Source organism: Sander lucioperca, chromosome 3, assembly GCF_008315115.2.
Source record: "Sander lucioperca isolate FBNREF2018 chromosome 3, SLUC_FBN_1.2, whole genome shotgun sequence".
NCBI lineage: Eukaryota > Metazoa > Chordata > Actinopteri > Perciformes > Percidae > Sander > Sander lucioperca.
Window position 1 is genome coordinate 45,095,109 of NC_050175.1, and position 12,573 is coordinate 45,107,681.

The 12,573-nt window shown below is 41.5% G+C and overlaps 1 protein-coding gene across 1 annotated transcript in view; it reads right to left on the reverse strand.

Annotated features, from left to right (window-relative positions):
• The window catches only part of mmp15b (matrix metallopeptidase 15b), a 35,832-nt gene extending 27,137 nt beyond the window's left edge, over positions 1-8,695 (reverse strand). Inside the window, exon 1 of the mRNA XM_031290686.2 lies at positions 7,643-8,695. Within this exon, the coding sequence (XP_031146546.1) occupies positions 7,643-7,762 (120 nt within the window). The 5' untranslated portion in view covers positions 7,763-8,695. The remainder of the gene's footprint in view (positions 1-7,642) is intronic.
• Positions 8,696-12,573: the final 3,878 nt, after the last annotated feature.

Below are 12,573 nucleotides of genomic sequence, written 5' to 3' on the forward strand. Positions count from 1 at the left end.
CCCACACACACACACACACACACACACACACACACACACACACACACACACACACACACACACACACTAGGCGGGGGAAACAGGTGGCACGGTCCACAAAAAACTTAATCTCAAATAAAAAGGCAAATAACTGATTGATAAGCCCCACTCCTTGTAGTTACTGTTGCTACGCTTGTGAAGTTTCCCAATCTTGCATGTATATATATATATATATATATATATATATATATATATATATATATATATACATAATGCAATTTACAGTGATGACAGTGGCAGAGTTACTGTATCATTCTAAACTGTAAGTAATGATTGACAATGGGTAAACAAAAGCAGCCTTCTCATTTTTAGATTTTGCGAACTGAAATGATATAAGAAATAAGATATTATCAGCTGTAGTTAACGTAACTAATAAACTAATAAATAAATAAATATTTGTTGGTAATAATAAATAAATAAATGTTGGTTGAAAACTTCATCTTCGATTGACTTGTTTTAAAGTAAAAGCTCTATACAAGGGTCTTAAATATGCACTTGAAACGTAAAGCCATCTCAGATAATAAGTTCCTGTTACGTGCATGTCTTTGCTTGTGTGTTTTTTCAAGTGATTAATAAAAGACAGCACCCTTCAAGCTCTCTCTAGATGCAGAGGGTCGCTCTTCCACCAGCCCCATGCACACCACTCTGGCATGTGGAGAAATCCAAAGCTTGACAGGCCAAGCGTGCCTTGTTACAGTTGCTAAGCTATGATTGGCTGTTTGGGGGAGGGTTTTAGCAAATGGTCAAATCGCTCAGTATCAAATATTCAGAGAGCATCTTACCAAAGAGTTTGAGATCGTAACAGCAGCTGCTGTGGATTCAACTGCCAAGTGCTCATATTATGCTTTTTGGCTTTTTCCCTTTCCTTTATTGTGTTATATATCTTTTTTGTGCACGTTATAGGTTTACAAAGTGAAAAAGCCCAAAGTCCCCCCCAAAGGGACTTACCATCTCCAACAGAAAACACTGTTCACAAACTGCTCCAAACAGCTCTATTGTAGTCCAGCCTTTACTTCAGAGACAAATGTGGTCACTTTGGAACACATGTTATAATGCTCACCTAGCTGCTAGCATGGCACGCCCTCATACTCTGCTTCTGACTGGCTAGTAGTCCTTACCTAGGTACTGTCAGGGCACGCCCTTTGACGAAAATAATTGAATTTACTGAATGACACAAAACATGTCCACAAAAGAGAGAAAATCTTTAAAGAGCTGATTAGTAATGAGCAGTATTGACTGACATATCATGTCAGCTAATGGTGATCATATTTCATACTGTCTGAAGATAAAAACAAAGCACTTGCTGTAATGCAGTCACTAACAGCCATCTAACCACACCAGACACTGTGGGAGAAACTGCGGAGTAATGTTGCAATTCCCATCAGAATTCCAATAAAGTAGTAATTAAAAACAAAAAATGAGCCAGTGTTCTGTGTAATCTCCATGTGTCTTTTCACATTCCAGCTACTCCCTCCCGCTCCTCTGTGTCACTGCTGCAGTGATGGTACTTGATGAAAAAGGGAAATGCCTTCATGTCTGTTGATGTTTGTGTCTTTGTGGTGTGTCTTTGTGCATATCTAGGAATCTGATGTTGTCTCTACCAGGGCTGCACAATATATATTTATATTTTTTTTTCGTCATCGCAAGATCAACTTCAGCGCAATAAACACATCGCTTAAGGCTGCGACGCATCGCGAAAGACATGAGAATGTTGGAAATGATTCTTTTTTCATTTGTTTTAAATTCAACATGCAATTTGTTGCATTTTAGCAGAATACTGAAAGCAGCAGAAATGCAGAACGTTGTCGCATATTTTTCTCATATCGAGCAGCCCTAGTCTCTACACAACCTTTCTCTGTCCCTTCCAAAACAAGAATTTACAACAGGCTGCAAGGGAAGAGCTGCAGTGCTGTTGGGAAGATGTATGGAGGCTTATGAACCCCTGCCCCCCCCCCCCCCACACACACACACACACACACACTCTCCCATCGTCTACAGTAACAGTAGAGCACTTCAGTCTGGCCGCTCACCTTCCTTCATCAGCTGGGCTGAATACAAAACAAGTCTAACAACAGCAGTAGGGGAGTGCTTGTGTGTGTGTGTGTGTGTGCGTGCGTGTGTGTGTGTGTGTGTGTGTGTGCGCGCACAAGTACACTTAGCCTCGTCTCTGAAATGGTCTTTCAAAGAGTCCTTGAGCTTACCTGCCAAAACCAGACCCAGCAATATACAAGGAGTTGTAAAACCTGCCAGAAGTGTGTATATGAGTGTTAGTGTTAGCGCGTGTGTGTGTGTGTATATGTGTGTGTGTGTGTGCGTGTGTGTGTGTGTGTGTGTGTGTGTGTGTGTGTGTGTGTGTGTGTGTGTGTGTGTGTGTGTGGGTGTGTATGTGTGTGTGTCTGTGTCTCCACCACAATGTCAGCCAAGATACTAACAGAGCTTTTATTCCGAGGCTTGGTCTGCTGCCATCTCTTACCCTACAAAGTCCTACCAAGAGGACGGATAAGTAAAGAGTAGTGAGAAAGAAAGAGACACAGACAGATAGACAGGAGGAAGAACATTTGATTACTTCAATTTGAAGATTTCATGAAGCACACGTGGAGTTACAGAGGCAAACAGACGTGCCTCTTTTTCTGCACGCAAGACAATAATCCACACATGTATGGACAGACAAAGCATGCAGGGACACATAAACACAGCGCTTTGCAAAACGCAGGGAATGCCTACAAACTTATAAATAAATGCGAAATCACACTGATACACATTCAGAGAGAGTTCCCATCCAGTCTTTGTGGGCATGGTGATAGCCAATCACAGGGGAGCAGGGGAGAAGCGGCTGGAATGTGAAGAGACAGCACGCTGCAGATTACACGGATACAAAGAGGATACGGATTGAGAAAATTGAAGTCGAGTTAACTGCCGCAATAAGTCACTGATTACCCCTCTCTTTGCTGCTATCACTCTGCTTTAGCTTCAAATTGCTGTTGCACACTTTTAGCATTCTCTCCATGCAGCCTCTATTATCACATCCGTGTTTCTTTCTGTGCTCTCTCATGTTCATTCTCTCCTATTCACAAGTTTTCTCTCACAGCTCTCTCTCCTCAGACAAGAGCGTCCTTTGTATTTCCTAAGATGCCTTGGAGTCCCAGGCCCAGCATGCCTTTGCACTGTGTGTGTGTGTGTGTGTGTGTGTGTGTGTGTGTCCCAGTAAGAGAACAGCTGTCACATTCAGCCATCACATGCTGCACAGCTGAGACTGACCACCGCCGTCCCCCGTCAACTTTCTCTCTCCATCTTTGTCTCTCTTTCCCTCTTTCATAAATAACTCCACCACAGGTTGCTCTTGGCCGTTGCTGTGACTTTTCTATTTTTTTCTGTCTAAATTTCTCAGATTCTTGTCACACTCATAATCCCTCTCTTTTTCCTCATTTTTTTCTATCATCCCACGTCATCCTTTTTGTCCAGACAGAGTAGGAGTAGAGGTCTAAACAAATGGCTTGAACCACATCTGAAGAGTAAGGATCAGATTAAACTTGAGATGACGTATGTGGTAGGTAGGTGTATAATGTAGTTTTAACACAATCCGACACAGTCTGGGTTTGTTTTACAGACACAGGCAGCTTTAAAACAAACCAAACAAGGTGTCATTTTTACATGACATGTCATTTTATATGCTGATTATGTTGATCAACACGCGCTAAAGTGCCAGACACACCAACCAGATGGCTAACCCTCGGCAGAAAAGGCAGTTGGACTGATCAGTCTCCCCGAGTTGGTCAAAAAATGCCTCAGAACACACCGAAGAGACGAGACGTAATACGTCTCCATAACAGCAGGCGGCGCTAATCTGTATTGTCGCCCAAAAATCAAAACCGGCAGCTGATTGGACGAACGCGTGACGTGGGTGTGGTTTCTCCGGAAATTCAAAGACAGACTGTCATGGCGGCTCGTTCAGAATACGATCTCATATTGTACTAAAATAGTTCACTGAAACGTGTTTCTGAAAACATTTTAAGAGAGAAATAGGCCGTGCAGTTGCTGAATCTGTCTTCAATTCAGATCAACAAAGGTCAGTTTAAAAGGTTTTCGTCAGATTTTGAGAGACTCTAGTCACACTCATCCCGCTCCCCGTTTCCGGGTTAGCACTCTACCAATCAGATGGGTCATTTGAGTCCGACTGCCAGCAGTGCCCGCCCCGGATTATACATGTCAAATCAGCCAAAATGAAGGATGACGGCGCCTTGGACAGACGACGGCACGGAACACACCGAACAGCCTCGAGTCACCGACCTCACCAGACTGTCTGACGGCCGATTATCGGCTTAGTGTGTCTCGGGCTTAAGTCCTCCTTTACCTGTCCTATAGATTAGACAGCTGACTTTACAGCAAGTGATTTACCAACTCCTTACCACAGAAACTCCGAAACAGCCTAATTTCTGTTCACACATAAACATTTCTATGACCTTCATTAGGACTGCAACTATCAATTATTTTCATTGTCGATTAATCTGGTCTACAATGACAATAACAGAAGATGGTGACAAATATCGATCAGTATTTCCAAAAAAGCCTACGATGACATCCACAAATGTCTTGTCAATGTCCACAACTCAAAGATATTCAGTTTACTGTCAGAGGAGTGAAAAAAAAACAGAAAATATCCACATTTAAGAAGCTGGCATTAGAGAATTTCACATGAAAAAAATGACACAAATGGATTCATTGATTATCAAAATAGTTGGCGACTGATTTAATAGTCGACAACTAATCTTTGCAACTCTGACACTTATAATGACTTGTGTGTGAAAACAAATGTTCCGCTCAGAATCCAGTGAAAGATTCATCAGCCACAAAGACCACCAGTGACTTCCTAAAAGCAGGGTCTCCCCTATCATAAAGATCAGTGGGCGTGTCATGGAGATTAGCCGGCCCAACAACAAACAGACAGCATGACTTCTTCAACTCCTCAAGTAACACCCTGTAGTTTTAGTGCGCTGTGTCCAAGAGATGCTCTTTACTTCCAGAGCTCTGTGCTTGTATGGAGCATTGCAAATGTTAAAGAGACATGGGTAATGCAATTGTTAGTATTTCAACTGACACACAAAAACACAGAGACACACACACACACACACACACACACACACACACAGACACATTTAGCAACAAGTGCTTAGGGATTTCTCATCCGTCCACACATTGTGTAATGCCTACATCTCTTATCTCAGTAAGACACATTAGCAAACATCTAAACACACACACTCTTACAATAACCCATCAGAATATGTTGTAACCTGGCTGACAAGCAGACCCCCCCGGTCTGTCTTTCTCTCTCTGTCAAACAACAAACAAAAGCTCCACCACCAATCACCTATCACCTTCCTATAGGTATAGCATCAGCTCTTATCTCTCGAATTGTCTCTCAAAACAAACACGTGTGCTGGATAACCCCTGGACTGGCGAAAGAAAAATGCAAGTAGTGCTGGTTCAGGTTCCAACTTGTTACTTTGGCACACTTTCGCGTCTGTGACACACCGAAATGAGGAAAAAATTGTGTAGGCCTACATGTTTCCATAATGGCTAAGAGGTCCAACTCGGGTGGAGAAAGAGACATTATGAGCATTACAACAACAATAAAAAATAGCCAAGAGTAGGGCTGTAACGATATGGATTTTAATGAATGCAGTGTAAAGTGCAATGGTAAAACACTGCAGCTGTATGCCGTCCATCTCATGTCCTTCCCCCTCCCTACTGTGTGTTATATATTCATTGGAAGTAGAAATAATTTATAATAATCGGACAAACACAAAACAAATACCCCACAGGTTTAACGGCCTCTCCCTCCCTTTCGTGTAAAGCTGAAAATGACGGCAACTTAAGTTGTTCTCCTCCAGAATCCCTTGAACATGATGAACAGTCAATGATGATAACTAAACAAGGATTACTGTGTTTATTATATTTCAAATCACACAACATATGCATTTCCGTAACTTTCACCAGCAAAAAAAAAAAAAAAAAGAAATCCGGTGAATGCGGTGATGCCGGTGATGATGTCATAACCCCAGTAGCGTCACGTCGCCGCGGTATTGCGGCGATGCAGTTATCGTCACGGCCCTAGCCACTGGATAACCTGTTGTAGAAATGAGCTGGGGTCTTGTTGATTCTGCTTTGTACTGTGATGATAACTGAAAGAAACAAGTTTGATTCCAAATAGTTCACTAAACAATGACTACAAGGGGGGGGGGGGGGGGGGGGGGTGCATGCAGAATGCCTTGCCTGGGTATGTTTTCCCATTCGCCTACATTGTAACAACAAGATTCCCAAATTCTAGCACAGTCGTTATCAGAGGAGGAACCAGAGACCACCAAGTGTTTCTGAGAATGGTGTGATGGGGGTGGCCAGAAAAATAGAAAAAAAAAAACATCTTAGCTAAAACGTGTCCAGTAACTGAAAAAGTTGGAGGTTCTATATGGGGGGGGGAAATACATTAAGTGAATGTCCCTGATTTTTGAAACCCTTGTTATGTCAATGACAGCAATGTAAAAGACCGTACACCTGCCAGTCAATCTACTTAGAAACCAAACTAAACACATTGGAAAATAATTGTGTGTTCAGGGTATTATTAGTATCATAAACCAGGTGTTGTGCACTGGATGGTCTTGGTCAATTCTGATTGGCTAGGTCATGTCTGAAGCTGTTACACAGGTAAATACCATGCCTTCATATCAGTTGATTGCTCCACAAGGCACAAGATAAGTCAGTCCTTCCAGAAAAATGCGGAGTTTTTTTGTGATTGTTTTGGGCAAAAATCCTTGATTGTGCGGCACGTTTTCTTAAAAAATGTGATGGAATATGCGGGATATTTATGCAATTTTATGCGATGAAATTGCGGGAACTTGCAAAAACTGCGGTTTCATCATGGCTTCATCGCGGGGTTTGCAGCTTTTCGATGATGTTCACGTCGCGTAATTACGTCACTTCATAACGTTCCCATGGCAACAGGGGAAAATGCCTACTCTTGTGTGAAGTAAACGCAACATTTCTCAACTTTCTGCTAAGATATATGTGAATTTTTTTGCACTTTCGCCACATAAATTGCCGATTTCTGCGCAAACTATAATCCCCGCATATTTTGCGCGGAAATCGGCAATTTATGCGGCGAAAGTGCGGCGTATTTGAAAAAATGCGTAAATATGCAGACTTTGGCTGATTATGCATTGAATTATGCGATCGCATAATCGCGTTTTTCTGGAGGGACTGATAAGTAGGCTATAGTATACATAAAGAATTGGTACAGTACATTGTATACCAGAGGAATGACATGAATAGCACAGTTAGGCCTGTTATGTATCTGACTTGAGCAAAGAAGTTGTCAAATTGTGCTCTTTCTAATAGTAGTCCCTGCTTTGGCGGAAGTGAACAAAAAAAACACTGCTTGACTCCATGCCTTTTGGTCATTGTGGAAGGGTGCAGTGTTCAAATAGTTTGTTACTATTATAAAGTAGTCTCTAACATCTGCAGCTTCTGGTTTCATTGATTCAGTCAGTAAGTAACGAGCGTTACTTAGTCAGTCTAATCACTACTTCCAATAGCACTGCTGTGTTTTTACCTCTGAGTTGAAGGCGCTGTCATCCTCCGCTCCACGCGCCACAAGCGCACACAGCCACAGCGCGAGGAAGGTCCGTCTCCAGAGCAACGAGAAGCAGCTGTTCCATAAGGTGGAGGCCATGGTCCACGAGCGCGAGGGAAATCAGTCGTCGTTCGCCGTGGTTCTCTCCCGACGGTGTAATAAGATGCCTTTGGTTAAGTTCTCACTCGCAGTGTTGCTAGTTCAAGCGGTAGCGAAACTAAATTAAACTTAATTCCCTAGCAAGAATGCTACGACAGTCCTCAACAGTGCACTTGCATCATGGGAAAGAGCTCCATTCCAGATTTACAGTCAGAGCAGCGCTAGAAACTGCACTCCATAAATGTCGGTGAGTTGTCTCACGTGCTCATGCAGCTTTCTCCTTTTAAGTTTTTTTTTTCTTTTCTTTTCACAGTGTTTACTGACCGTCTCACCTTTCTTTAGCTCACTGTGCTGTATCTCTAGCGGGAGTTACCCACTAGAGCGCACGTCTCATTTAATCAACATCAAAGTGGTTGCGTTATTATTAGTAGGCTAACCTTCAAAGTGCACTTTACAAAAGAGCCACAATGCCTCCAGCAATGCCTATCAATCAGCAAAGTGGGTCTACCACAAGAATGCTTTTTAGTAAATCATTAACTGCAAACATGTTCAAATCCAGTGGGTTAATAATAACCTCCCGCCGTGATAATGTCGAATAAAGTGCCGTTTGATTTCCCCTGAGAAAGTTGCAAACTATAAAACAACAACAATGATAAGCCCAAAGTTCGCCGCACTTGACCGACCTCTTCAGCGAACACGGCTGTTTTAGCTCGCGACCTCTCTTGTAGAAAATACAAATATTTGACGGTTTCTTTCCCCTTTACATCCAGTTTTCCCCCCTTCTCCCAGAGGAAATCTTCTCTGAAGCAGATACTTTGCTAGTTGCTATCAGTCACGTCCTGCGTCAGGGGCTCTGCGTTGTCTCCCTACCGGAGCAGGACGGACAGTGGTCCGCTGTTCGTTGTGTTTCGGTACCTAACGTGGAGATGCCAGCGTCAAGCGTGACATCATGGTAACGAGGTGTCCCTGTCACGACTTTCAAAATAAAATGCAGTCTGACTAATAAACTGTGGACGGCTCAGATTGTAATGGAAATGAAGACTAGGCTAATACAAACAGTTTAATTTATACAGACAAAAGCTATGACATTTTTCCTTTTCAAATATTGTCCTATTAACAGCAACAGTAAAAACTGTAAAATGTTTGAGGGAGCTCATGGAGCAGATCAGCGGTGGTAGTCTACGTGATGCAGGTATACGCAGTATACCCACTAAGAACGCTCCTGGATTTCCATATACCTACTTAAAAATGCCCAATGACACGCAACAACATACTTTCCCTTATATTTTTGACATATTGTCATCTGTGTTTTTTTTATCTTTACATAGGCTAATTAAATATATATATATATATATATATATACAGTACAGTATACCCAATACATTAGACTACACCACTGGAGCAGATAGTCTATAATGTCAGGTTATTTGATCAATACAATTACATTTGATATAGGCAGCCGGTGATAGGCTAATGTAAATGCAAACATGTCTTTGTTTTTAATTGAAAGCTTTTTTTTAAAAATGTCTTTCCAGGTGTGATTAGGTTTAGCCTCTTATTTTGAAGGTAACCAATTTCCGGCATTGTCTTGTCTTTCTGTGCCTAACTTGATGGATCTGACCACTACAATGCTTTTATCAACCGGACGGATGGAGGTGGAAGTGGGGAGGGAGCAGAGAGCGCCGAGGCGGACGCCAGCATACATGCCCCCCCCCCCCCGCCCCCGGGTTCACAGCGAAGTGTAAGACCACATTACACGCGCACACACACACACACACACACACACTCACGCACACGATCTGAATATGACAGGATGTAGCCTACTGATAAGGTATGAGATTTAAAACCACCACAATGTGTGATAAACTCGCTAATCATTAACCAATAGGCCTGTCAGATTCAGAATCAGAAAAACAGAAAAGAATATGTATTTCCTAGTAGCGCTTAGGAGGAATTTGCTTTTGTTGTTGGTGCTTTCATGAACAAATTATAACATTATAATGAAATAAACAAATAATAAATACAGAAACAAATAATGCATTCATATAACTATTTAACATTAAGAAAAAAAGAGGCTGTATGGATTAGGAGAATGAGAATGTTGTTTTGCTACTGTGAGTTGCGTTCAGGCACACACACAATGATTACACTTCTTGAATGCAACGGCATCTATTCTATGTCTGTCCATTATTTGCCATGTTTGTAAGCAATAAAAACCTTATTAGAAATAAGGTAGCCCTGTTTAAACCAGAAATAATTCTGGTTGTCCACGTGTCCATGTTAGAAGAAAGCACCTGTCATCACTTCAGATGGGTTAATAGGCCTGTAGAGAATGATCCTAGTTCCTCAGGCAGTCCCTGTCATTTGCTCTCTCAGCAGAGACCGTGGAGAGACATGTCTATAGAATTAGATCCTTATCAATGGACCCAATCTAAGGCAGAAGGAAGTAGCAACTTCCAGAATGGTTATGTTAATGGTTCTGGAGCATTTCTCATTTATTGAGGAGTCGCAGAAACTGATTAAAGAGGGTGAGAGAGAGGGTGATAGTATGATAAAGATCACCATTTATGCACTTACTGTTGCTTGGCATTGCAGGGAAGTATATCTAAAATGCTTACTGATATTTTTATGGCATGAGGTCGATACAGGGGAAGAGGCACCGTTATCTACCGAACACGCACAAACCAAAGCCTTCCTTAAGAGCTTCTCAGTATTTTAGCCTCTGTATTTAGTCCATTATTTTTCAGCAAGTGTTTTAGATGTAGGCCTAAGTACAAATGAAAACAAAACCTGATACTTCCAAGCATTCCCACTTGGGAAAGAGGCAAAAAAACACCTCAGATCAGCAAACATTTCCCCAAAAGTAAGAGTTTGACTCCTTGGAAATCCCCATTGTATATAATGTGTAGCCAGTTTTGCTGACAACTAAAAATGCACCATTTACTTACAAATAGTGTTTTATAACCTAGGGTTTTCCAGTTAGTCATGAGGATCAGCACCTGCTGCTGCTGTGTGAGTCATGTTGCTTCACTAGGCTCTTTGTGTCCAGGTGAGACAGGTTTGTCTCCGGTAGGATCAAACCCCAGAGGCTAACATCAGTCACCGCCTGCCCACACACCAGGGATCTCAGCCAAACACAAGGAAACCCCTCGCTCCTGATAGATTTGCTTTTTAAACTTCATTGTTTTCCTTAAATGTCCAATGTGTAGGAATTTCTCCCATCTAGCGTTGAGATATCGCAATCAACTCTCTCGCTCCACGCAGTCCAAAGTATGTATTACAGCTACGGTAGCCTTCACGCTTCAAAAAGACGGTCTCTTGCTCTTTTCAATCTCCTTTTTCTTTTTCTGGGCGAAGAAGAAGAAGACTCCTGTTCCTGAAATTTGGATTTTGAATACGTGTGGTCCTCCATGTTTCCTTCTTCAAACTTGCCGGGGCCGGGAAGCTACGTTACCCATTAGCAGCATTAGCAGCACCTGTGAGTTTATCATGTGACAGAGAAAATGTGAAAGGCGGAGCAGTATGTCCTGTATGTCCCTTACCGGCTAACGTATTTCAAGATGGCGCATGAATATGGAGCATCTACCCCAGATCATGCAAACGCAAATGTTAAATTTCAAGCCAAAATACTTGGAATTGATGGTGGTGGTAAATATTCATGAAAAAGGACAAGTTTGTGAACGGGCAACACAGATTTTGATAATGAACAACTAAACACATTACACATTGGAGCTTTAATAAACCCTGACACTATCTGTCGCCCCACAACAAAACTTGTCACTCATAATACAAACCTAAAAAAAAAACACTAGCAACAAGCATTACAATATGTATCACCATTGTCTTTGAAGTGGCTTTCATTATTTATTTTTTGCGCAAAAAAGACTCAACTATGAACGTGTGTAATGAACCGTACATTAAACTTTAGTGGCAGTAGATGGACATTTATTGATCCTTTCGGAAATTCATCTTGCACCATACAGCTCATCAGATAGACAGACAGACAGACAGACAGACAGACAGACAGACAACAGACAACAGACCATAGACAACAGACAACAACATAACCACAACCCCCCCCGCCCAACATCAATACACAACACCAAATATCTCTACATTATAAAATAGTAAAGTGCAGTGTCATTAGCACCAGTGGGCTATCATATTATATATATATATATATATATATATATATATATATATATACATATATATATATATATATATCATATCATAGTAAGGTGCCACATCATCAGTTTACTGTGGCTATGCTGCGTAAAGAGTTTTGAAAAAGTCAACTCAGTATTGAGAAATGTGTGTAACTATTTAAATAAAACTGTAATTTAAATGTATTTATTCATTGATGGAGAACAATTATCAACAGTCTGACTGGATTACTCACTGGGCTAGGTATCATACCTGATCAATCAAAAGATCTATCTATTCTCTCTGATCTATCTATTCTATTCTATTTTGTTCTACCTGTTTTTAATTCTAGTCTAATGTTTTTCATTTGGTTCTATCTGTTCTATTTATTTTATTCAGTTCTATCCTATTCTGATCAAGTCTAGGATTTCTTGTTGTCTCTGCGCTGGCCACCTAGCAGTAAGGCCACCTGCATGCCCAGCTAGTAAACTTGCTGATGGATAATGTTCAACGCACACACACACACACCCACAAAAGGCATGCACAGCATCACAAGCTGCAGGTGGGTCCATAAACACAAATGGGTCTGGGTCTCTTGAACTAAACAGGTGGCTTGAATTCCGGTTCTTATGATGACAATACCAGCTCTAAACACCAAACACCAT